Source organism: Eulemur rufifrons, chromosome 29 (genome assembly GCF_041146395.1).
Source record: "Eulemur rufifrons isolate Redbay chromosome 29, OSU_ERuf_1, whole genome shotgun sequence".
NCBI lineage: Eukaryota > Metazoa > Chordata > Mammalia > Primates > Lemuridae > Eulemur > Eulemur rufifrons.
The window spans coordinates 50,514,665-50,541,762 of record NC_091011.1 but is presented as its reverse complement, the minus strand read 5'-3'; the positions used below and the strand labels follow the sequence as shown (position 1 = coordinate 50,541,762).

At 32.1% G+C, this 27,098-nt stretch overlaps 1 protein-coding gene across 7 annotated transcripts in view; it reads left to right on the top strand.

Annotated features, from left to right (window-relative positions):
- RUNDC3B (RUN domain containing 3B) overlaps positions 1–27,098 on the top strand; it is a 116,313-nt gene that overhangs the window by 47,052 nt on the left and 42,163 nt on the right. For 3 of the 7 annotated variants that reach the window (XM_069462051.1, XM_069462049.1, XM_069462047.1), the window contains exons 3-6: positions 3,543–3,676; positions 14,123–14,208; positions 23,775–23,864; positions 26,259–26,339. In XM_069462051.1, the coding sequence (XP_069318152.1) occupies positions 3,543–3,676; positions 14,123–14,208; positions 23,775–23,864; positions 26,259–26,339 (391 nt within the window). The remainder of the gene's footprint in view (positions 1–3,542; positions 3,677–14,122; positions 14,209–23,774; positions 23,865–26,258; positions 26,340–27,098) is intronic. The other 4 variants (XM_069462050.1, XM_069462046.1, XM_069462045.1 and 1 more) reach the window with 2 other exon arrangements.

The following is a 27,098-nucleotide window of genomic DNA, read 5'->3' as shown; positions in this document are numbered from 1 at the left end:
AAATATTCTGGGAGTGGTTATTTATTATTTCAATATTTATTTTTAAAGGCATAATCAGCTTGTAACTTTGTTTTTTAATCTCCTGTTAAATACTGGTTACAGACTTTTACAAGCAGTTAATCTGTGTTTACATAAAAGTAATGTTCGAATAATAATATCTCAAACAACCAATTGAATGCCTCAATTAATATTATATTTAATTAAATTAAACCCATTTTGTAGATGCAGAAATTATGTAATTATTTTGATAAAATTCTGGGATATACATACAATATACAAGAGAGCTTTTGTTTGTAGGTGCTAGCAAGGGAATCTACCTTCTTTTAAAGCAGGCCCTTCTAAATGTAGGAAAGTGTAGTGTCTTAAATAAAGAACTTCATTTTGGAAATAATTCACATGGAAGAGGAAGGAAGGCACAATCAAGCCAAGTCATCCTCACATCTAGTTTGTTGAATAGATAAGTGTTATGAAGAGACTACTGGTTTAAGGCCCTGCAAGTTATGATGATATGCCATCCTATTTTTGTTTAGCTTCTCAGTTTGTAATCTGGGAAATCTTGTCATTATCTTTTGGGTAAAAGTTCCTGTAGATAGTGTAGCCCACCCATAGCAGGAGTCCCAAGAATTTAGTGCCCTTGCCTTCTCTGCTTAAACTATGCCTAGATTTCTAGTTTTTCTATATCTTTGTTTTCTCTCCTCCAAAACAGGGCTTTGTTATATTCTTTGGTTTTTAACAGCTCTGCTTCAAAACTTCTTACAAATTACTTTACTCAAAAATGTGAAACTAATGAGAAAGTTTATAATAGCATTGTAGAAAAGCAAATCATCCCCTATGCAAAAGTGCTGAACCAGTATGTGTTTTTTTACCAAGGACATTCTTCTTGGTCATGGGCAACCTATGCTTTACTTTTCTCCTTGGTTATCTGGGTTCTCATTGTAGGTGGTTGCCTTTGGCTAATACAGTGTTGCCTGTTTCCTTGGATATTTCTCTGACTTGTGTTTCCCATACTGCCATTTTAGAGAAATTTAAAGCTACCAGAGAATCCCTGCTATTACTCTCTTTCTTTAATATCTCTTCCAGTATACAACATTCCATTTCTTGAGGGAAGTCTGGCAGCTGTACCTCTTATTTTGAAATTGTAGAATGATATCAAATAATAGAAGATAAGGAAAATTAGTTGAGATTAGAAACATTTTGAAGACGTAAGTTTAGAATGGTTGGTAAGGGAAAAGGTTGGGTTAGGGAGTAAATTTTAAAGATTTCTCTAGATTCTAAGCAAGTAATGGGAAGAACTTAACTGTGTATCTCATTCACACTTTGTTTTATAGTATGAAGGGAGCTTGGTTCCCTTAACCATTTGTGTGGTAACAGTGATAACAGTAGGAACAATTAACATTTATTTAGTACTTAATATGTACTAGGCTCTTTGCTACTTGCTGCACGTACATGATCTCATCTAATTCTCACAACAGTGCTATCAGGTAGTTACTACTGGTATTCTCAACAGAGGAGGCTCAGACTTATAGAGTGAATTTAAGTAGTTTGTTCAAGATCATATAGCTTAGAAAGTGATCTAATTCAGGTCCACCTGACTCAAAGAGCCCATATTCTTAACCACCAGTCACCCTGCCTCCCCTCCAAATGGCTAACAAATTGATGACATGAAAAGTTCCTAGAGACAAACTGTATTTGAGGTATCATACCAGGAACTTTTTAATTCAGAGAAGAGCAAGGACAAAGGAAAGTGATGGAAAGAGTGTAAGAGGAACAAGGGAGATTGTAAATATTCCTGTAGATTTCTATTTGTAGGCAGTAAGATTTGATTTTTAAAGAGACATTGAATTATATAGTTGTTTAGATAAGGATTTATAGATGTTTTTGTGTTTTATTTATGTATAGACAAAGGTTAATATATTTGTCCAAAATATTTGATATTTATCTAGCATGCAAACACCTTAATACCAGACTGTCATAAAAATTGTTATAAAAAGATAGTAATTGGGTTTTTAAAAATTCAAGTGTTTATATTCATTGCAATTAAGCTGATCTGTTGTGTGCTGATTTACAAATTATTTTTTTCAACAAATATTTATTGAGTGCATACTGTGAGCCAAAAACTGAGTCACATGTTAGAGGTTGATCTAAAGACAAATAAGACACAATCCTTGACTTCATGATATTATCATCTAATATGTGAGATGATTAAGTAAAGAAATCATTATAAGGACAAGTAAGCACAGGGTGCTGTGCCAACAGTGGCACTAACCATAGAGATAGAGATCATCATGCATGGTTTGCTGGAAGAGGAGGCCTTTAAAAGTAAATGATGAATCCTATCATGATTTGTAGGAGTTCTGTTGGTTGATTAACCATAAGTACATCATTAGAAATACCAGGGAGACATTTAAAGAAAACGCTAATGCCTACATCTTACCCTAAAGATTTTGATTTTTCAGTTTGAGGGGAGACCAGACATAATTATTTTTAAAAAGCAGTCCAGTTATTCTAATGTATTGCCATGGTTGGAAACCTCTCATATATCACCTCTGACATTCCTCCTAAAATGGTGCTTGCTGACAAGAACATTTTCTGATGTTGCTGGAGAGAAGTTATTACTGGGGAAGGGAAGATTTGAAATAAATAATTCATTCAAGATGAAAAAGCACTTAAATATACAAGGAAATCTTTCTACAGTAAGATTAAACAACTTCCCTAGGTAAGACTAATCATTCCAGACAACTGAATAAAGTATTAAGATGTCTCTCACATCCCATTTAAAAATACTAAGTGTTTAAAATGGTTTTCATGGACCTAATACTCAGAGTCCTGCATAGAAATATTAATATTAATATAAGGTATACACAGTAGAACATTTGGTCACAAACAGATACATAGTTACCCAAAGATGAAAAATTAGAATGGTAAATACTTCAAGAGTTTTTCATGAGTTGGTGACTAGAAGAGAGCAAATGAATGACAGAGCTTTATAAATGAGAATGGTTGGGTAGAAGATTATGAATTATCACTGAATATGGGATGCTGGTTGATTTTATTTACTTGTAGGATAAATCACACATTGTTTCCTTTTTTGAAGTATCCCTATGAAGAGGAGGAAAAGTTGTGGTTTTTTTTCTAAGTAGAGAAAGGTTTAGAATTCAACTGCTGACATTTAAATTAATGGTTAACTAGGACCGCAGGAAGGTTTTCCATGTGCTGTCTAAAAGACTATGTTAGATAATAGGATGTTAAATGGCAATAATAGTTTTAGTGTCTATTTCCTTTTTATTTCATTTAGTTTTATTTTATTGTTGAAAAAACTATGATCCAGGTCTATTAAGTCTTCCAAGGTAATATAACTATTAATAAAGGTAGAAAAGAACTAGATTTAAGGCTTTTTGACCCCTACATCAGTACTCTTTCCATTATAACATAGTATGTTATCTTTATTTTATGGAATTTTATTGTTCTTGCATTTTGAATTATCAAGTCTAGTTTTCTTTTACTTTTTAAAAAAATTTTATATTATAATTTTTCTCCTGAAGGTCAAGTAACCTGGTTTGGTTACGAAAGTCCTCGTACCTTTTGGGACTATATCAGAGTGGCTTGCCGGAAAGTTTCACAGAATTGTATTTGCAGCATTGAAAATATGGAAAATATCAGTTCTTCTAGAGCTAAGGTAAGACACTGGTAATATGCTATGTGTATAATCTAATCCTAAGCAGTTTTGACCTAAATAGAAAATATTTGAGCTCTTTGCTATGTAAAATGTTTGTTTTCTTTTCTTTGTTGGAATTAAGTACCTGACCAAGTTTAACATTTTTCAGAGGCTTGTTTCCATTTTTTCATTGCATGTAGTTATTTTAGAATGTTCTTGAGTCTTCACTGTGACATTTTGAATAGCAGGAAGATATGAATTTCCTTTTTAAGAAGCACAATAAAATATTTCCTGTTCTGTGATGTTTCTACATTTCTTGAATTTTATAAGCCAGTGACTCTCAAAACAATTTCCTGAAGAACACTGGCATCTCAGACCCTTTCGAAAATTAAGGGTTCCATGATGTCAAAAGTTTTTTCATATGATACCAACATGTTACTAGTATTTGCCTTTTCACTGTGTTGATATTTGTATTTCTGATACAGAAGCTGGAATCTTAGCATGAATTAAGGCAGCAGTATCAAATTATACTAGTAGTTATTCATTGAGTTCTTTCCTACCATGCACTCAGTATAAAAAAAAAGCCAGTTTCACTTTTAGAATGTCCATGATGGTGTAGTAAATATTAAAATCTCAACATTTGAGTCCCTATCTTTTTAATATCCTAGGGGACAAAATGGGAACTATGCTAAAGCATTTCTGCAGCATATTAAAATATGATGTTTGCCTCAAGGAAAGCACTTGTGTAATTGTTTGAATTGTGAGCTGAACTAGATAGTTTTTTTCGTGTCATACTATTTTTAATGGAAAGAAAAACTTATGAACCATAATTTTTTAGACTTAGGCATTTGGCAGATATTTTCTTGAAAAAAAATGAAAGAAGTGGGCCTGTTACTTCAAGGAAACAGCTGACAGTATTCGTTGCCAATAGTAAAATTAAAGCTTTTAAGTAAAAAAATAGAATTTTTGAAAACTTGCATTCACCACCTTAAGCTTGATAGCTTCCCAATATATAAAGTCTTTTCTGATGACATTGATGTTGATATTAACAGATGTATTTTTTAATTGTTTTATGAAATGTGTCAGTATTTGGTAGACCTGCATTCCTTGTATTTTCCAAATGACCAATTCATGTAATTACAAAATCATGTATGGATAAAGGATCAGTTCAAAGTGCAAGATAGATCAGTGGATTTAGTGTAATGCAGTATGAAAAGGTCATTGATGTGGTTATAGATTCCATGTTCAACTAACTTTTAAGACATCACTTATTGTTTTGATATGGAACATAGGAAAATCCACAATTATCTGAAGAGGCTATTAAAAGATTCCCTTTTCTAGCTATGGATCTGTATGAGGCTAGATTTTCTTCACATACTTCAACCAAAACAACACATTGTAACAGATGGAATGTGGAACCAGATATCTAATTCTGTTATATTAAGCCAGACATTAAAGAGATTTGAAAAAAAAAAGTAAAACAGGGGTGCTTTTCTCACTAATATTTTTGTCTTCGAAAAATTGTTATTTTTATAAAAATATTTATGTTAACATATTATGGGTTTTTGTTATTTTTGAATTACCTGATATTTTCAGAGTTTCCAGTTTTGACTTGTAATATAGTAATTTGATAGATATAACCTACATAAAATACTCCTTGAGGTCCTCATTAATTTTCAAGATTGTAAAAAGTCTGAAGTGCTGATTCAAGCTATACAGTTGAGCATCCCAAATCCAAAAATCTGAAATTTGAAATGCTCCAAAATACAAAACTTTTTTAGTACTCACATGACACTCAAAGGAAATGCTCATTAGAGCATTTAATGCAAATATCCCAAAATCTGAAAAAATCCAAAATCCAAAAAATTTGGGTCCCAAGCATTTTGGAAAAGGCATATTCAACCTGTATCAGCTTTCATTTAGGAGTTTTATTTATATATTTCTATTAATTTGCCAGAGCAGCTCTCCGTACTATTTTTGGCATTTAGGAATTACAGAATGAAACACTGAATAGAAAACAAAGATTGAAAATAGATATTTGCAGTTTTACTATCAAGGCATAATTCATTACTTCATAACAATAAAATTGTAAGTTACATATTTGTGTAATAACCAAAAGTATAACATTATGTTTCCAAAGTATAGTTTCCAAGGTTTTTGTTTCTGCATCCTTTTTTATTTGGGAATTTTTTTTTCTTTTGGAAAATTTTTGTTTAGCAAAATTGACAGAGATCTTCAAATTAAACATTTTGTAAACATGAGCTGAGTACATGTTTTAAAAATCAAGATCTTTAATGTTTAAATTTAGTGACCTTAGAAGCATAGTTAAAACATCTTTTAATCCTTAATATGGAAGTATATTTTTACCTATAGTTTATAGTTGTGATTTTTGTTACCCTTTCAAGACTACAGCTATAGAGTTCACTTTCTAAAACCACTGCTCCCTCCTTTACTGCCTCCTGCCATTCTCCAACCAAATGATTATCTGAGGAACAAACTTCCTGCTTCAGTATCTTTCAACCGTTTTAGGTTGAATCAGTTTTCTTCTCTGCCTCACATATTTTTTAAACCAGTAAATTTCTTCATTTTTAAGTCAGTTATAGTTAGATATTCTTTTTTTATCAAATTTTTTTCTTCATAGATGTTTCAATCCTATTTTTCATTGTACGTTAACAGATTTATTTTTAGTCTCAACTATTGTCTTAGTAGTCTTTTGACCTCTATTTTTTCAAACTACTAAATTTATTCATTCATTTATTTACTTTCTAATTTTCTGACTGACTACAGATTTTTAAACTTTGCAATGTGAATTTCCCTTTGCATGTTACGTGAGTTTTATCAATTTTCCTTTCATGTTTTCTTCATGGTTTAAGAATAATATCTTGATTTCTTTAGGTTAAGATTAAAAGATTAGCTATAATTTCAATAAATCAAATCTATAAAAATGGAAATACTCTAGATGGTACATAAACTTTATTTTCTCATTTTCAAATTAAAAATAGGAGAAATGAACAAGTGTATTCTAAACTCTTTCAATAGAGAGAATATATTTATAGAAATAGCATATCCCAAAATATAAAAGGTAATTGAGAAGTTAGCAAACACTAGAAATGTAGCATTTGGACCTGAGTGGACCAAAGAAATCCAAACCCTAGCTGACCAACTCTTTAATGAGACTTTTGGGGTTAGTCCCTGCACAGCAAGATGTTGTCCAACAGAGAGTCAATGTTTATTCTGTAAAGAACTGGTATGGAGTATCAAAACACCACAGAACAATCAAGTTCCAAATCCTGCATTTATATCTTTGTTTTGCTCAGGACTCAAACAGATTCCGTTTAGTGAGGAAAGAGAGATCTATGATTTGCCTGGTTATGCTGGGAGAAGTCAGTGGGCAAAGATGAGCTCTGTCTTTATTGGTTGTATTAAGAGCAAAGTACTTAATCTACTCAATAAATCACACTTGCCAAGTAGCATAATCAGATGGCAAGTCTATTGAGCCTTCCAGCTACAATCTTGAATGACTACGAGCATATGTAGCACTGACCTGCCACCTTGACACAGGTGAAAACATTTATCAGAATTAAAGCACCAGGCTTGCGTGGTCAACAATACACCACTCAGCACACTTGGGAACAAAACAGCTATATTTTTAAATGCTATATAAGAGGCTAGATTCACTCTGATTACCTTTTTAGGGTTATGCAGATGACATTTTAAGCAGTGGAAGACATAGATGCACTATGGAGCAATGACAAATTTGATATAGAAACATTCTTTCAATTTAGTTGAGTTGATTGAATCAGGAGTGTCTTTGTCCTCCTACTACTGTACCACTTCGATTTATATTGTAGAAACTAGTCACCACGGGGGATCTGATACTTTGTCTAGGTTAAGATCTATGAAATGCAGACCATTCCCTTTCTTTGCTTAGTCTGTGACTAATTGAGCCTATTTTCCAAGACTTAAACATAGACTAACAATAGAATAGAATATTTGGCTGAAGATCGTGTCTGTAATCTTTGTATGTCTGGTATATTTGCAGCCATTCTTTCTACAGTTTAAGGGGTTATAGGACATGGGATTTCTACATAACACTTAAGTTTCATACTAGAATCAGCACTCTTAGAAAAATGACTTCATCTCAGTAGGCACTAAATTATTTCACTTTTTTCTGAACTTACCCATCTTCCCCATCTGGTCTTGGGGCATATGCTCATATAAGCATATCATATGATCTCTGACAAAACCTACCCCTAATTGAATCTTTAGTCACTATTGCTACTAACCTTGCAGATATTTCCATTGGGTTTTCTTAGTATTCCAACTGGTTTCAAGTTTAAAAAATCCTTTCTCCTCCTTCTTTTTTTTATTTTCTTGACCTCAAAATATGAGCCCTGTATTGTTCCTGAGTTCTTCCTACCTTCCTGCGTATTTTGTGTGGGTTCTCCCTGACCTTTTTTTTCTTTGGTTTTGATAGCAGTTCTTGTCTTTAGCCAAGTTTGGCTTTCCTAGTTTCTGGTTGCTTACCCTATACATTCCTTCTATTGAATTTAACATGTTAGACCAATATCTGAATACACTGGTCACATCAGATATCCATTTACCCATGCATATTTCTATCCAATAAACTGTCATTGAGCACCGCTACTATATCAGACCTGTGATTGTAGTCCTTAATATACCTTCATGACATATATCCCCAATCCTTCCTAGTCTTTCTTGGTCTCATGTTCTTGCTTACTTTTTTCCTTATTCAGCAGCTGGCCTTGTCACTGCTCTGTCTCAGAGGCAGGTTAGCTAAAGTTTCTACTGAAATAGGCAGAGACAGAGGGGTTACTAGTCTCAGATGAACCAGAGTTATCAAATACTAGAATTTTGCAATTAGTATTGAGAAGAGACCATTTTTATGATCATTTTCTATTATTGACTCACAAGTTTTCATCTCTTCACTTAACCCCCATTTGACATTTCCTAGCCCCAGTTCTTTATTATGATGATCCCAAACCTGGAAGAATGTCAGAAATACTTGGGAAACTTTAAAAATAAAAATATAGTCTTCCAGGCAGAAACTAGAGATATTCTGATTCTATCCATTTGTTTTACATGCTATCTATTTTAAATACTAGCTTCAGATGAATCTTCCTAAAATACTGTTCCATTATATCATTCCTTTTATCTGCTTGTCACTGGTAGCTCCAGTGCTTAGTAGCTGTGAGCAAGTTTCTCATTTCCTTCAGTTTTATCCATTTATTCAACAGATATATATTGAGTGCCTATCATATACCAGAAACTGTTAGAAATACTGGGGATGGAGTGGTCATGATGAAAAAGATTGCAAATTGCAAATGTTAGGTACATTACATCTTAGTAATCTTTAAACAAATAATATGTATGTGACATAATCTCAGGGGCCATATAAAAAACAAGAGATTAGAAAGTAGTAAGAGTGGTGGTAGAAGGTACACTTTTTTTTTTAGATATGGTGGTTAAGGAAGGCTTCTTTGAGGAAATAACATTTGACACAAGACTGAATTAAGGAAAGAAATGTACTGTGCAAATATTGAACAGAGTAAGCAAGGTATAGAATAGAAGATACAGTCATGATTGAGAGTTTGGAAGTCTTTCTCAGTGCAGTGGGAGAGCTACTTGAGAGTTTCTTTTTTTTTTCCCTATTTTTTTAAAGCAATAGAATACTGTAATCTGATTTACATTTTTAGAAGATCAACTTGGTACTGTATAGAGAATACAAAGAAGGGATGAGTAGAAGCAGAGGGTCCATAGTTATAAGGGTATAATTGGAGTCTAAAAAAGAGATCATCCTGGAGGTAAGAAAAGAATCAAGTTTCTTGTTCTAGTGGTAACAGAATAGCTTGTATTACAGGGACTTTTGTACAGAGAATAACTATAAATTTGAATAAAATACATGAAGCAACAAATTTAAGGCACAAGGAAATAACCAAGGCAGAGAACTTAAGGGCTACGATCATGGAGAGAAGGATGGTACATGAGGTGAGCCCCACATTCATCTTGGCTTTAGCCTAGGGTCATTTGTCTATTCACATTGTCCGCCAAACCTGTGACCTTCTGATTTCAAGATTGTTCCTTTTAAGCACCAGAGGGGGGAAAAAAACAAAACAAAAACAAACAAAAAAAACCCAACAAACCACCACCAGCAAAAAACCAAAACTTCATCTTTCTCTGCTGCACTCTTTTTAATAAGAGAACTTGTTCTGTAAAATTTGGATTCAGTCAAAAGGCCACACTTAAGGACCTGGGAGGCCACATGTGGCCTTAAGGCCACAGGTTCCCCAGCCCTGGATGCAGAAAGTGGTAGAGATGGAGGGTGGTTGTTTTCATTTCCCTGGGCTGGAGAAACAGGAGTTGGAGCTTGGAACCGCCAGTAAACTACAGATGTGCCTGAAGTCATGTAAGCAGTTTTCATGTGAGGTGGTTGCCAAGTCTTAGTCTTCTGTAGCACAGTGCAGAAGTACCATGAACCAAGCAAAAAGCAGCAGGTAAGAGGTAAAACAGGTAACTGAAGATTTCACAGTCTTGTTCTGGAGAAACAGAGGTTAGAATTCAAGGGCAGGCCGGGCGCGGTGGCTCACGCCTGTAATCCTAGCACTCTGGGAGGCCGAGGTGGGCGGATCGTTTGAGCTCGGGAGTTCGAGACCAGCCTGAGCAAGAGCGAGACCCCATCTCTACTAAAAATAGAAAGAAATTATATGGACAGCTAAAAATATATATAGAAAAAATTAGCCGGGCATGGTGGTGCATGCCTGTAGTCCCAGCTACTTGGGAGGCTGAGGCAGGAGGATCCCTTGAGCTCAGGAGTTTGAGGTTGCTGTGAGCTAGGCTGACGCCACGGCACTCACTCTAGCCTGGGCAACAGAGTGAGACTCTGTCTCAAAAAAAAAAAAAAAAAAAAAGAATTCAAGGGCAAACAAGGTGGAGGGGCCTTGTAAACACCCCAGGCTTTCATTTGAAACCTCAGAAAGATTGTACCTTGACAGTATGGGAATTTCAGATGATCAATGAAAAAGAGGCCTAAAAGTGGTACCCTAAATGATCTGAGGTGATTTTCTAGTATTCCATTTGCCAACCAGAAGAAAAATGAATCTACTCTGGAGAAAAACAGCATCAGAGTTGCTATAAATTTTCATACATAATATCCAGTATTTAATCAAAAATCATCAGGCATATCAAGAAACAGGATCAAATTACTGAAATCAAGAACAATAAAAAAGAAGTGAAACAAACTGATGGATGATATAGATCATTGTCTTTTGAGGTTCAAGACAGAAGTAAAGGTAAATATTACTAGAGAATTAGAATGTATAAAATTACTAGAGAACTGAAATATATTGGAAAAATCAGAGAAAACTGCAAAATATATATTCTTATTAAACACACAGAGGACTTATATAAAAATTGACCATTTGCTGAGCCATAATAGATGTCACTGAATTTTAAGAAGATTGAAATTATATAAAGTATGTTCCCTAACCACAGTAGAATTAAGCTAGAATCAAAAACAAAAAATAACTGGAAAATGCTTATATGAATAAAATTGACAGTAACTCATGAATCAAAAAAGAAATCACAATCACAATTGAAAAATATTTTTGGAAAGTAATAATAATGAAAATACAACATACAAAAACTTGTGCTTATAGGAAAATAGGTTAAATAGGCTTCTATATATTTTTTTAAAAAAGAGGCTGTGTGCGGTGCCTCATGCCTGTAATCCTAGCACTCTGGGAAGCTGAGACGGGAGAATCGCTTGAGCTTAGGAGTTAGAGACCACCCTGAGCAAGAACGAGACCCAGTCTCTACTAAAAAAATAGAAAAAATTAGTCAGTCAACTAAAAATAGAAACAAAAAATTAGCTGGACACGGTGGCTCGCGCCTGTAGTCCCAGCTACTTAGTAGGCGGAGGCAGGAGGATCGCTTGAGCCCAGGAGTTTGAGGTTGCTGTGAGCTAGGATGATGCCACTGTACTCACTCTAGCCTGGGTAACAAAGTGAGATTCTGTCTCAAAAGCAAAAAAAAAAAGAGTAAGGCTGGAAATCAATGTTCAAGGCTTTAATCTCAAAAGCTATAAAAAAATAATAAACTCAAAATAGAAGGAAAGAATTAAGAGTAAAAATTCAATAAAACTGAAACAAATGTACACTAGAAGAAAAACTAAAAGTTGGTATTTTTAAAAAAGATTAATACAATTGATAATCTTCTAGCAAGACTGTTCAGAAAAAAGAGACTATAAATTATCAACATCAGAAATGAAGAAGAGGCCAACCCCATATACCCTACATTAAAAATCCTAAAAGTGGATATATTTCACACCTATAAATTTGAAAATTTTAAAGAAATTGAATCTATAGTTAAAATTTATCCCTTGCAGGCTCATTTTTAAATTGGATTATCTTTTCTTATGGGTTTTTAATGATTATTTTATGGATGAGATATTTATTGTTTTTTATATATATATATAATTTAAATATCTTTGTCCACTCTGTGATTTGTCTTTTCACTATTTTAAATGATGACAGTTCATCCCCTAAAATAGGAGAAAAGTAGAAAGTATGGGTATTAATGCAATTAGGTTGGTCAGTTTGGTGGAGGGAAGATGAATTTCTTCTCTTTAATTGTGTCTTATTTTTTGTTTCTACGTATAGTAAAGTAGAGATAGTATTTTAACTTAACTCACAATTCTTGGGAGGATTACCTGTCTTAATGTGTATATAGCTCTTAAAACAGGGCCTAATGCATATTAATGGCATTCTTAAGAAGTGTTGACTACTTTTACTAATTTATTTTTTTAAAAACCTTCAGTGGTTCCCCATTATCATCTGATAAGATCTAAATTCCATAGCCTAATTTTCAGTTTTCCCACTTCTTGGCCCCAATAACCTTTATAGGTCTGTTTATCTTCTGTTCTAGTAAAAGTTTTTTGTTGAAAGAAAAGAAGCCATTAAAATTAGCACAGTTTATTATCACAATATAACAGAATTCTGCACACATCCAAGGACAGGAAACTAAGCACAGCCCAATTTTGTATGGATTGAAATTAATAAATCAGGAAGCAGGACTTTTCCCATGTTTCTTATCTAGCAACAGCACAGTCTCCTGTGCCTAATTTCCTCTGGAGAGCAACTTTCCCTGCTTCTAGATTGGTGAAATTGTAGCCTTTTGATTCAAGGTGCCCCTGTTAGTTTCTGTGTCTTCTAGATGAAATTTCAGGAGAGAATTTTGACACTACTGGCCAGCCAGTGGCGTGCCTTTTTCTTCTTCTGTTCCAGTCAGCTACAGCTAATTGTAGGTTCCCCTAGACTTACTCAGAAGGGATGATGGATTGAGCACAGGGCATGTTAAAAGGGAGTGTTGAACTTGGTAGGCAAGTTGCCTGGCGTGCTAACTACACCCATATCATTCATTTTTTCCCCAGTAGTACTGCTGCTCCTAGCCTGACAGGTTTCACCACTGACTAAGGTTGACTCCTTTCTGACCTTTCCTATCCAAAAGTTTGGTGAATTCACTAGACTTGTAGACATTTCTAGAGTATGCTTTTTTTCCCGGTACTGGTAGTGAACTATCATATTTATTGATTAGTGTCACCTTTATTTGCAACTGCCATTACAATGTTTTGATTTTCTATATATTCGATCTTCTTGAATTTTTCTGGATATTTATAAAAGGGTTGAGTAAAAATTAAAGTAATTGAATTACAAAATTCTCACTACAAATATGATCGCTTATATTCTTTCATTCTAAATAAAGATTCCATAAGAAAATTATTCACATTTAGTAAGAATCGTCTGTTTCTGTGATTCTGTGCTAGAATATGCTTGCTTCTGATTTTTTTGTTGTTTTTTTTCTCTGGTTTAAATATTTGGTAGTAGTTTTTAGAGTTCTCTGGGGGCACTTAATTCAATAACATGATTTAGGTGCATGATAAATCATGAAATTTAAGGTTTATTATTAGTTGTATAAAAACTGCCTCTGGAAGGATTGGCTTGCAAATTTTCTTAAACAAGTGGTGTTAGATTGATTATTTTTATTAATGAGAGGGAACTCTATTTCTCATATTTTATAAGGGGACTCATTTTAATTAGCATGTTGATTTTGGTTATTGAAGTAGAGAGTTATATCTTATGATTAAATTATATAATTCAAAAGAAGTCTCTAACCAAAATATCTCAGTATCAATATTCTGTCCCTTCAGAAGATAGAAAGTTAATCTGACATGCTGTACCCTACACCTTCAGAGAAACAAAATATGTACTCTATACAATCAAAATTCATCTATTTTATCTATTTAAATATTTTTCTTAGTCTTTATCAAATGTGTATTTTGAATGCGTTGTTCTTTATGTATTAAAATACTATAATTTTCATGACATAGTGGACAAAATATTTTTTAACTTTTAATATTTTTTATGTTTGATTTTTTCTTCTTCCTTTTAGGGTAGAGCCTGGATCAGAGTAGCACTCATGGAAAAACATTTATCTGAATACATCTCTACAGCTCTGAGAGACTTCAAAACAACCAGGTTTAAAAGTCATTTTAATTTTCTAATGTATTTGAAAGTATCACCTAAATACCTAAGAATCAGAACAGAGTGAAGAAATCATTTAGCTTCTAAAGTCCTCAACTATTTTATTTCCTCCTTTTCTTACTATTCAGATAAATCCACTGTCTTCTCAGGAAAATGTAATTTGTTAACTAAACATACACCTACCTTGGCTGATGTAAAAAGATATACATTATGCCTGGAATAGCCTTTTACACAATAATCATCTCCTGTGCAATTACAGTATTGCATCAAAATTATGATAGTCTTTTCTAAATAGAAATTAAAACATCAATAATCTCTCTAAGCTGTTAGTCTTGTATCTTAGTTTAAATGACAGGGTGGGGTAGAAATAAGAGATTATTTTTAGAACAAGTAGTTTAAATATTTAAGGGTAAATGCTTTTTGTCTTGTTCCTAGGTTTTAGCTGTGATTTTTCATAAGAAGGAAATGATTCAGCTTTCAAAAAGTTTGTGAAGTAAAAATATTCTTGTAACAATATATAAAGATACACTGAGCCATGTTTCTATTTGAATAGTATATGTTTACATATATGTATATAATACATAAATATATGCACACACATATATAATGTTTATACATACACACACATTTATCTGAATAACAGTGTTTAAATGTGAATATAATGGCCTTGTAATTCCCAAGAAAGGAAGTAAGTAGGGAATTATTTCAGAGTTCTCATCTTAGAAGTTAACTAAAAAAAGTTGTGAAAAAACAAAGTGTTTTTACTGTTTATACTGTTTTTTAAATTAAATAAAATGAAAGAAACTTCCTAATTCTAAACAAATTTGATTGCAAATCTCTAGCTAAAAGAAATATGTTTGGAAGATTTGTGAAATATAAGCAAACAATTAAAGTATTTGCACCTTACCTTTATCTGAATGCTTCCTGAGGTAAGTGCTTGTAGATGGATGAGAAATGAGCTCTAATCCTTTAGGAATCCTGAGAGTATCTGAATCAAGTGGATTCTTCTTGTTCTGCTCTTCACAGATAAAGAGTAATGATATTCTTTAAAATGGTGATACAAGTGTTTACCCCAGTACTGGAGGAGGAGCTACATGAACTAAGGCAGGCAAGCTTGAAAGCACTAATCAGTGAAAATTCAAGGGTAAATTTGGGTGGAGAAGGGTGGGGAGTAGAAGTACAATAAAGTTTCCTCTTTGAATACATGACTACATGACTATGGCTCCAAAGTATTACATAAATTTATGTGATCTTTTTGCTAGGGTGGAAGATGTCTTGGTGAGCAACTGAAAAAAAACAAAAACAAAAAAAAAAACAGACAACCTTGAAAATCATGGTTTAGGGATTGGGGTGTGTTAGGAAATAGCCAGAGTGGGGAAGTTGACAGAATGAAGATAAGAATCTAAGCTAACAGCAAAAAAAGTAGAGAATTGTTTTGTTAGGTTACTGGGAAGATCTATAAATGAAAAGTGAGTTAAAAACTGAATTAATTTGCTCAAAGTTTTCATTTCTCTTTACCCACAGACTAAAAAATAATTAGAAAACTTAAACTAAAAAATAAAAATGATATTTGAAAAATATTGAAAATATTCCAGTAAGAATTTGAAGCAACAAATATAGAAGAATTCAAAGTGACAAATATGGAAAATATAAAGATATAATTAGCTTTATGGAAACCAATTTATTACTTTGCAATTATACCACACTATTTAAGTTATAATGACAAAAATTGTGTTCTGAATAATGTTAATTCTTACAATATTTTAGTAAAAATAAGGGAAAATGTAAAATATAAAATAAACCTTCACAAATTACTGAGCTGTCGCAAAGAGAAAAAATGAATTGGTAAACACTTTTCTCAATTATAGAAAAGTAGATAGAATAGTGATAAGTTACCAAAATCTTTTAAATGCTAAGAATGAGTTTTGGAATCTGAATATGCTTCAAAGTTTTATATCATTAAGATAAAAAAATAAACATTATTAAAAGGTGCTTATAGACTGCTACCTCACAGCACATACAAAAACTACAAATGAATTGGACTTAAATGTAAAACTCATATAAGAAAACATAGATGTAAATTTTTGTTTGGATTACACAGTATTTTCCTAGGTATGATACCAAGGGTACAAAGAATAAAAGAAAATATAGATAAATTGGACATAATCAAAATTAAAAATTTTATGTTTCAAAGGATACCAATAAAAAAGTGAAAAGATGACCTGAAGAATGGGAGAAAATTTTACAGATCATGTATCTGATAAGGGACCTTGTATCTAGACTGTATATGAAGAACTTTTAAAACTCAGTAATAAAAAGACAACCCATTTATAAATAGTCAAGGAATCTGAATAGATATTTCTCCAAAGAAGGTATACGAATGGCTAACAAACACCAAAATGTTGCTCAACATTATTAGTCATCAAGGAAATGGAAATCAAAACCGTAATGAAATACCACTGCATACCAACTATTATTAATAGGATGGCTATGTTCAAAAGATCACTTAATAACAAATGTTGGTTAGGATTTGGAAAAATTGAATCTCTCATACATTGCTGGTGGGAAAGTAAGATGGTACAGCCACTTTGAAAAACAGTCTAGCAATTTCTCAAAAGATTAAACATAGAGTTACCATATGACACAGCACATGACTCCTAAGTCAATGGAATATTATTCAGCCATAAAAAGAAATAAAGTACTGATACATGGTACAACATGGATGAACCTAGAAAACATGCTGAGTCAAAAAAGCCAGCCACAAAAGACCAGATAGTATGTGATTCCATTTATATTCAATGTCCAAAATAAGTAAATCTATACAGAAAGAAAGTAGTTTGGTTTTATGGGCTTGAGAGGGTGAATAGCTCTAGGGAAAATGGGGTGTGACTGCTAATGGGTACATGGTTTCTTTTGGGGGTAATGAAAATATGATAATATTGATTGTGGTGATAGTTACACAACTCTATGAATAATGTGAGAAACCATTTAATTGTACTTTAAATGTACTTTAAATGGTTGCGTTGTATTATGTGTGAACTAAGCAGTTTTTTAAAGATTATAAGGCTTATTAAAGTTATACATGAGATTTTTATAATTGAATGAAGAGAAGTGAGTTTCACTTTGGACAGGGAATACACAAAAGCTCAAATGTAAGATTATCTCTAGAATAGTTGGTTTTAAAAGTTCTGAGTAATATTTAACTATTGTCTGTTTTGTCCGTACAAATAATTTTTGACTTAAATATCTGAAAACTCTTAACAAATTTTTTGAAAAACTTGTTTTTAAATTTGCATACAAGCAATAATTCCACATATGCCTGGAAATAAGTAAGGAAAACCTTTATGAAATATTTGGCATTATTCTATAGTAAAAATAAAAATACTCTTCTTGTTCTTCCATACAGATGTGTGACCTAAGAGTATTAAGTGTTCTAACTGCCCTTTAAAAATTGCTAGAGAGAACTAGGTATTTCCTTTAACCTATTAGTACAAGACCTCATTTTGGTTTTTGCTTTCTGATATCTGATTAAATTTCCTAGCTTGGCTTTGCTCTGTCATCTCTCCCTTCTTTTCAACCAGTCTTCATTTTGTGTCTGCTTTCTAAGAAAACAATTATTCCTAGTACCTCCTAAAGGGAATGAAGTTTCTGTATAGGTTCTCTTTAAAAGTAAAACTAGTACCCAAATAATGAAATACAACCAGTTGTTTTTCATAGTTTCTTTTGGTGGTCTTTATATTACAGTTTTCATGAGGGAATACAAATCATGATTAGGACTGGCTTAACATGTTACCAGAGAAAGACTTTTACAATTTTTAAGTACCGAAAATGTTCTTCATGAGATGATATATTCTTGTTTTTTAGCATTATTTTCTTTGTTTAATTTGTTTTAACTTATTTATTTTAATTGACAAAAATTCTATATATTTATCATGTACACGTTGTTTTGAAATACGTATATGTTGTGGCATGACTAAATCGAGCTAATTAACATACACAATACCTCACATACTTATTTTTTTGTGGTGAGAATACTTAAAATCCACTCTTTTGGCAATTTTCAAGAATATAATATATTGCTATTAACTGTAGTCACCATGTTGTACAATAGATCTCTTGATTTATTCCTTCTAACTGAAATTTTGTATCCTTTGACCAATATCTTCTCCACCCTTCTCCCCACTTCCACTTCCCCATGCCCAGCACCTAGTAACCACCATTTTTTTTTTTAGATTCCACATAAAAGTAAGAGCATAGCATTATTTTCAATATTAGATATCAATATTATGTGATGTTTCTATGATATTTAGAAAGATATGAGAAAAACAAGAAGCTGGACCTTTAGGGCTAATTCTTTCTGCCTTTTAGGACTAAGTCGTCACAGTGGTAGATAGGCAAGAGGAAAAATGGAAGATGAAAAGTATTTTTTACCACTTATTGTTCAGTTTTATAGGAGGAGGTTTTATAAGAAGAGTTTTGGTGTTTCGAAGTAGTAAATCTCCATTTATTAATAATATCTATTCTAGTGTAAACTTAGCATGAATATTTCTCTGTGTACTTTAGATACTCGACTTTTAATTTCATTTTAAAATATTTTTATTAATACAGTTTTTCGTCATATAGAAAATTTGGGTCCATTTGTCCTTGAGTCCTGTTTAAGTCCAGTGTTTCTTTGTTATTTTTTTGCCTTGATGATCTATCCAGTTGTGTCAATGGAGTGTTGAAGTCCTGGCTATTATGATGCTGCTGTTATTTCTTTGCTTAGATTTAGTAGAATTTGTTTTATGAATCTGGGAGCTCCTGTGTTAGGTACATTTATATTTAGGATATTTAGGATTGTTATATCTTCTTTCTGAATTGCTCCCTTTGTCATTATATAATGACAATCTTTGTCTTTTTTAATGATTGTTGATTTAAAGTGTACTTTATCTGATATGAGAATAGCTACTCCTGCTCACTTTTGGTTTCCATTCATGTGAAATATTTTTTTCCATCCCTTCATCTTGAGTCTATGAGAATCTTTGTGAGTTAGATGGGTTTCTTGGAGACAGCATATAGTTGCGTTGTGTTTTTTAATCCATTCAGCCAATTGGTATCTTTTAAGTAGAACAGTAAGACCATTTATGTTTAGTGCTGGTAATGATATATGAGATACTGTTCTGTTCATCATGTTGAATGATAACTAGTTGCTTTGTTTTCCCCCTTGTGTTACAGTTTTGTAAGAGCTGTGAACTTTAACTTTCTGATGTTTTTATACTGATGTGTATTGATTGTACTGTTCCATGTATAGAGCATTTTTAAGCATTTCCTGTAGGGCCGGTCTAGTACAAATTCCCTTAGAGTTTGCTTGTCTGGAGAAGACTTTATTTCTCTTTCATTTGTAAAACTTAATTTTTCAGGATACAAAATTCTTGGCTGTCAGTTATTCTTTTTAAGAAGACTGCAAATGGGACCCCAATCCCTTCTGGCTTGTAAGGTCTCTGCTGAGAAGTCTGCCATTAGTCTGTAGGGTTTTCTTTTGTAAGTTAGTTGTTGCTTTCATCTTGCAGCTTGTGGGATTTTCTCCTTCACTTTGACTTTGGCCAGAGTGATGACTATGTGCCTTGGTAAGGTCTTTTTTGCTATGAATCGTCGAGATTTTCAGTGATCATCTTGTATCTGGATGTCTGAATTTCTAGCAATACCAGGGAAGTTTTCCTCAATTATCCCCTTAAATAAGTTTTCCATGCTTTTTCTTTTTCTTCTTCTCCCTCAGGGATACTTGTGATTCTTACATTAGCTTGATTTACATAGTTCCATATATCTCTGATTGTTCAGAATTCCAAAAATCTAAATAAAGGGGAAAATAATCATCCTTAATTCTTGGCTACCCAAAATAGCCATTGTTAAATATATTTTCTTTCAGTATTTTTTTCTGGGTACATTCTTAAAATAATGATTGCATTGTGCTTTCTTCTCTTTTATATCCTGCTTTTTAATTCTGCATTGTAATATTAATATTAAGCATTTGCCTAATACTTTAATACTTTCATAAACATTTTCAATGTGGCTATGCAATATTATATTTTATGTGGTCCCATAATATACTTTACCACCCTTTTTGAGTTTATTTATTTGGCTATATGGTTCTACACTATGATTAATAATACTGCAATATGTATGAAATAATGTAAACCTTTTTTTTTCATCTGTAGAATCATTACCTTGGCATAGGTCTTACAAGTAGAATCATGAGATTAATAAGGTAGCATTATAGGGATATATTTCAATTAGAGTTAAGTCATATGTGATAAGATAAAAAGCATATTATTCTTATAAGGGTATTATTTTAAATACTTTTCTAGTCAACATCTAAATAATTGGAAAGCATAAACTTAATAAGAATGGGAAGTTTTTCTTGCATATACTAATTTTAAATAATTATAATTTTTCCTTGTTTCTAAAACACAAAACTACATTTAAAAATATAGTCTAATATGTAAATGTTTAAATGGAAGTTTCATATATATATTTATCTTGGTACTTTCAGTATTTATAATATGTTCTTGAAATTCAGTAGTACACTGTTTTGGTTAGATTCTTCTCATAAAAATATTAATATTTTCTTTAGAACAAAAAATATTTTTTGGCTGGGTGCAGTGGCTCACGCCTCTAATCCTAGCACTCTGGGAGGCTGAGGAGGGAGGATTCCTTGCTTAGGAATTCCAGACCAATCTGGGCAAGAGTGAGACACCCTCTCTACTAAAAATAGAAAAATTAGCCAGGCGTCGTGGTGCGCGCCTATAGTCCCAGCTACTGGGGAGGGTTAGGCATGAGGATCACTTGAGCCCAGGAGTTTGAGGTTGCTGTAAGCTAGGATGACGCTACTGCACTCTAGCCCAGGCAACAGAGTGAGACTCTGTCTCAAAAAAAAAAAAAGAAAAATTTTAACAAAAGGAAGGGAATTTATTTACTGTATAACTTACTATTATTGGATTAGTCATCTCAGGCTTTACTCTTGGCTTATTTATTTTATAACCTTGGTTGTATAAGCAAACTTTATTGATGTTTCAATTTTTCTATGCAATAAAGTGAAAAGGTTGAAATTTTATAATCTTTTGAGTCTTTGAAAGTATTGAAAGCAGGAATCATATTTTCCATGAAAATTGTTGATGTATCCGTTGATTAGTGAAATAAATTAATTTTTCAAGACAGCTTCTACCTCTTTAATACACATGAATGACTTAAGTCTTTGATTAAATGATAAAAATACTGTCTTTTCAGATCACTCCAATTCAGTATTCTTTTAAATATAATTATTTTAAAATATATTATCCCAAACTTAGAAGTACATTTTCTGAAAAATATTTTTTTTTCTTAACCAGAACTGATAATGAAACAGTTCAGCATATAATGAACAATCCTCTTAACTAGTCCTTCTTCTGTTCTCTCCTTCCCTCTGTTGCTGTTGTAAGTCAGGTCTATGCAGTGTTATGCTTGAGATATGGTTTTATTTGAGTGGAATTACTGATTTTACATATATCAAGCATTTCACTTATCTTAAAAAATCATTAGCTTAAAGAATTTACTCATTTACTATTGACAAAAACTAAAGCCAAAAAACCTCCTTATTAAGACAATACTATATACACACATGTATAAAAGACCTTTAGACTTTAAAAAGAATCTCTGAAAGTAGTTAATTTCTTGTTTTTTATATTCTTCAACCCTTTCAAATACATGTTTACATTAGCAAGTAGTAATAGTTTTGATTTGATTCTTAGAATGTAATTTTAAAGAATGGTGGGATCAAGATGGGGAATAAAAAGGGTCATAACAATAATAAAAGGTCTATAACAGTAGAGACCTTATATATAAGAACTACTAGGAATAATGGGTGATTCCCAATATAAAAACTGGGAAATTTTTTTAGAATTCTTTTCTAAAGCATACGTTATATAGAATTTGGTCATCTGGAACCATTGGAAGCATAGTTCTTCCAAGAGTCAATAATATATTCTGCCAACAGTCATTGAGGCAAGGACAGAAATCTCTGATATCTATGTCTATGTCTGTATCTATTTGTCTAAATATCTTTATCTTTAAGTGGAACACCTCAAAATAGACTATGTAAAAAATCTTTCCATTTGTTTTACTAATCTTTGTTAGCTGGAAGTTTTAGTCTTTCCTTTTATGTAAATCAGTAAAAGCAATTCCTGTAAGTCCAAGAACACAGAAAACACTTATTCCAAGCTGGTCTTCCCACCATATTTGTTTACAGCCCTGTGCCTGTCAGAGAGTCAATAGTTGTCCATTATTTTCCTTTTTATACTTTTTATTCATTTAAAATTCTTTATGCACCATAGCATAGGTTAAGTTCTCTTAAAATATTTTGGTTTTATAAAAAGTGATGTGGTCTAATAGAAAATATATAGATTTAAAGGAAGAAGAATTAGGTTGCCTCCTTGAGCAGCTCATCTATGTGAATTGCACAAATTGTTTTAATGTCTTACTTTCCTTGATGGTAAATTTGAAACTAATGATGATTCTTTCTGCATTTAATTCATGAGGTTTTTTTCACATGGACCAAATGATATGTTTGTAAAAGTACTTGGTAAACTGTAAACAACTGTTCACAATTGATGGTAGGATTATGAGCATATAAGAATCTTTTTACAGCCTTTATTAACTCAGGAATACTGAAAAGAGCAAGACGTTTCATTTACGAAAATGTTTTCATCTTAGTGAGGTGGTATAGAGTGGTATTCATTGTCTATATGTAATATAAATAGATGTAATGGTGTAATGATCCCTGGTTACTGACATTTACTAGTCTTTACATAGTACTTTTTAAAGAAGAAGTTAATTAAATCATCTTACATTCTTTTTTGAAAAAATACCTTAAGCCCATATTATATTTTTTAAAAAGTATTTTAAAAACTAATAACTAAAACAAAAGGCTTTGCAGGTTTAGCAGAGATAAGATTCATATTCACATTTTTATCAAAGAGATAATGAACACTTTTTTTTTTTTTTTCATATGCAGTAGTCTGCCCTATTAGGATTGCAGGATTAAGGTTAGCATACATTACTAATGATCACACCTTCCAAATTCTTATTTTAGTCAATAACCCTTGGAATTACAGAAGAACACAAATTCTTTTTGTTTTATGTATAGAACTTGAGTCTACTTAGTTTTGAAAAGAGACAGGTATAAATGACTCTGAATTTTCCTCCTTTCGCTTTAATTTATAGCGCTTCTCTATTAGGGAAAAATGCTGAGCAGGCTAGATACCCATTGAAGTAGTGACTTTGAGGATTCTTTTTAAAAGGGGAAAAAACACTTAGAATGCTTTTTGTTACAGTGGCAGGTTTTTGTTTCTTTGATTTTTTGTGGAGGTTTGTTTTTTTTTTTTTTGGTCTAAATATCTTCAAAACTTCGGTGATCAAAGTATGGTTTTTTTTTTAATATAAATTAAATAAAATTTAGCCCTTCTAATAGTTTGGGTTGTAAATGATTTCTCTGAAATAAACTTCACTTTGTTTCAAATATTTACATATTCATCCATTTCATTTTTTAGGAGATTTTATGAAGATGGAGCAATTGTCTTGGGTGAGGAAGCAAATATGCTTGCTGGCATGCTGCTAGGACTCAATGCTATTGATTTCAGGTACTTAATATAACCAAATGAATTCAATTTTTAAACATTCTACCTTATAATAGTTTCTAATTATGATTTTTTCCTTTCAGTTTTCTCAGTAAAATGCACAGTTGGATATTGATATTTGATTTATGTCATTCCCTTTCAAATGACATCGGTTTGTTTTCTAAACTGATTTGCTCTCAGAAAAGACACTGTGTCAAACTTAAGTAACTAACAGGCTTGCTCTCTAGCCTGGATGAAAGGAAAGCTTAGACTACATCCCCTCCACCTCCACTACGGGAAGGTTATGCATCTTATCTCTTAGTATTTTTCAGTTACTATTTTAAAATGAGAAGAAACAGACTAAAAATAGATTCAAAGCCAAAAAGATTCTCATTATCTCCTGTGACAGGATAAAGAAGATCCTGATAGGATATCTTGGGTTTCTTATTTTTCTTATGTATCTAGATTATCAAATAATATTTGTTAATATTTGCTTTTATTATCAAGATGAATTGGTTCCACACTAAGATAACAAGTGCTAAAAATGGACAATGTAAGTTCTTTTTAGCTTTATGGAAACATCTTTTTTTATCTCTTTAATTGAGCACAGATTTTACATTATATTAAAGATAAAAGATTTGTCTATAAGAAAAACATAAGAATGAAGGAAATATTATATTTTAATTGAAATATATCATTTAAAAATTCAAGAATATTAAAATAAGATAAATGAAAATCTAGTTTTAGGTCTTTTTTTTTTTTTTTTTTTTTTTTTTTTTTGAGACAGAGTCTCACTCTGTTGCCCGGGCTAGAGTGAGTGCCGTGGCGTCAGTCTAGCTCACAGCAACCTCAAACTCCTGGGCTTAAGCGATCCTACTGCCTCAGCCTCCCGAGTAGCTGGGACTACAGGCATGTGCCACCATGCCCGGCTAATTTTTTGTATATATATATTTTAGTTGTCCATATAATTTCTTTCTATTTTTAGTAGAGACGGGGTCTCACTCTTGCTCAGGCTGGTCTCAAACTCCTGACCTCGAGCGATCCACCCGCCTCGGCCTCTCAGAGTGCTAGGATTACAGGCGTGAGCCACCACGCCCGGCCTAGTTTTAGGTCTTGAATTAAAAAATAATGCTGCTTATTTTCACTGAGGTTTTTTTCTAGTAAATCACTTCCTTTCTAAATATTTATCATTTTGTAAGTCTAACTTTTCTCTGAGATTTAATAAACTAGTATTAGGTTAATTAGCTTAATTTTTTAGGATGAATGTGATGGATGGAGTATGAAGGTTGTCTTTTTGATGCCTCCAAGGATGTTAACTTTTTATAAGGCATTTCCCTGGCTCTAAATTTTTTATAGCCTAGGTTTTGTTTGTTTGTTGTTTTTTGTAAAAAACAAACAAACAAAAACCCCAGTTAAGAATGTTAACTTTTGGTTTAGTGTAACTCATTGATACTGTATAATCAGCTAGAGCCATATATTTTAAAGATACATTAGCAATATTTCTATAAATGAGGGAAAGCCCATATAAAGTGTTACCACTTTCTCTCCTTATTCAAGATTGGAAAAATACATATATACACTCAATATTAATATATTAGAACAAGTATTTTAGCAGACAGACTTCTGAAAGAAACCCTAAGGTGGGAGATGAATTTTTTCCTTTGAAAGATCAACCTATGTCTTATAATTATTCTTAAGTTTATCTTCCTAGAAGATGTAATTTTTTCTTTTAACAATAGTAATCATAAAACCAAACACCTTTTTCTTGTTTGATATCTTTTTGTATGTACCATTATACAAAAACAGATTACTGGATTGGGGGACCAGGAGATCTAGAATACCTTCGCTGGTGCTGCAAGACTCACAGTACGATTTCAGACAAGTCTCCTAATCTTTTTCTTGTTCCCATGGCCTCAGAAAGGATTGATTAGAGATTAGAAGATTTTCAGAATCCTCTGTAGGACTAAGATCCAAGCCTTTTCACCTATTCAGATAGTTTTGAAAACCCTTGTTTTCTAATCAGTCAGATCTTTTGGGAGGATATTGAGTATCATCTGAGAATTTGTATCTAAATGTAAAGAACAACTCTTTTTTGAAAATTCTCTATTGACCTCTTGAAAGTCCAATAAAGACCAAGATAGTATCAAATAAAGAGATAAGATTTGAATAGATTTCTTAGTAAATTTTACTTATGCTTGATACATTTATATAAGAGTACATTTACTTGTACAGTGCTTTGTCATTGGTATTGAAGGTAGAATGTTTTTTATTGAGGTATTTATTTATAACAAATAAATTGCAAAAGTTGACCTGAAGTTTTATGAAAGAAATGTCTCTAGCAAGAGATTGTTTATAACACTTAATTTTGATTTAAAATTTTATGTATTAATGTGGAGTATTTATTGTCTGTTGTCTTAGCTTCTGCCTAAAGGGAGAGGGATTGGATGGCAACTTTCCTGCTGTAATAGACTATACACCATATTTGAAGTTTACCCAAAGGTATTTGACATTTTGAAATATGTTTTTAAAATCTTAATTTATAGTTGAATGTCTTATTGTGCAGTGTTCATATGATTAAAACTACTTTGTACAAAACATTTGTTTCAGTGTGAGAAATTATTAAGGATTACAAACTCCAGCTGCATTTTTAGGATTTATATAAACACACACTTTTTACATAATTGTAATCCCAGCATATGATTTTTTTAATAACAAAAGCATTTATTTATATTACTATAGCCATTATAATAATAACTTTAATAGTTCTGAAATAGTTCACTGCGATTTCAAAACTATAATTTATTATTTAGGCTTTTTTCCATTTTGTCTCCATTATAAAGAAAAGAATAATGAATGTCCTTATACAAATAAATATTCCTTTTGTTTCTGTTATAATTTTGGGGGGATATTCAGGTAAATTCAATGAAAAATTTGATGACTCTTAAAGTGTGTCTTATGAAAGAGTTGTACCAATTTAGCTTATTACCAGTATTGTATGAGTGATCTGGATTTTGCCTAATCTCATCAGCATTGAAAATTAATTAAGTGAAATCTATAGATGTTTCTAAGGTCTGCTTGAAAAATTGAATTCTTGAATAGAATGATAATCTTTATATTCATCAAAAATGTTATCAGGCCAAAGCTGTAAGGTACTGTGTATATATATAAAATATGTACATATGTAATATTTGCACACACACACATCCAAGATGCATTTTCTAAGATGGGGGAAATTTTCCTAGGTGCCAGGGGTATGTA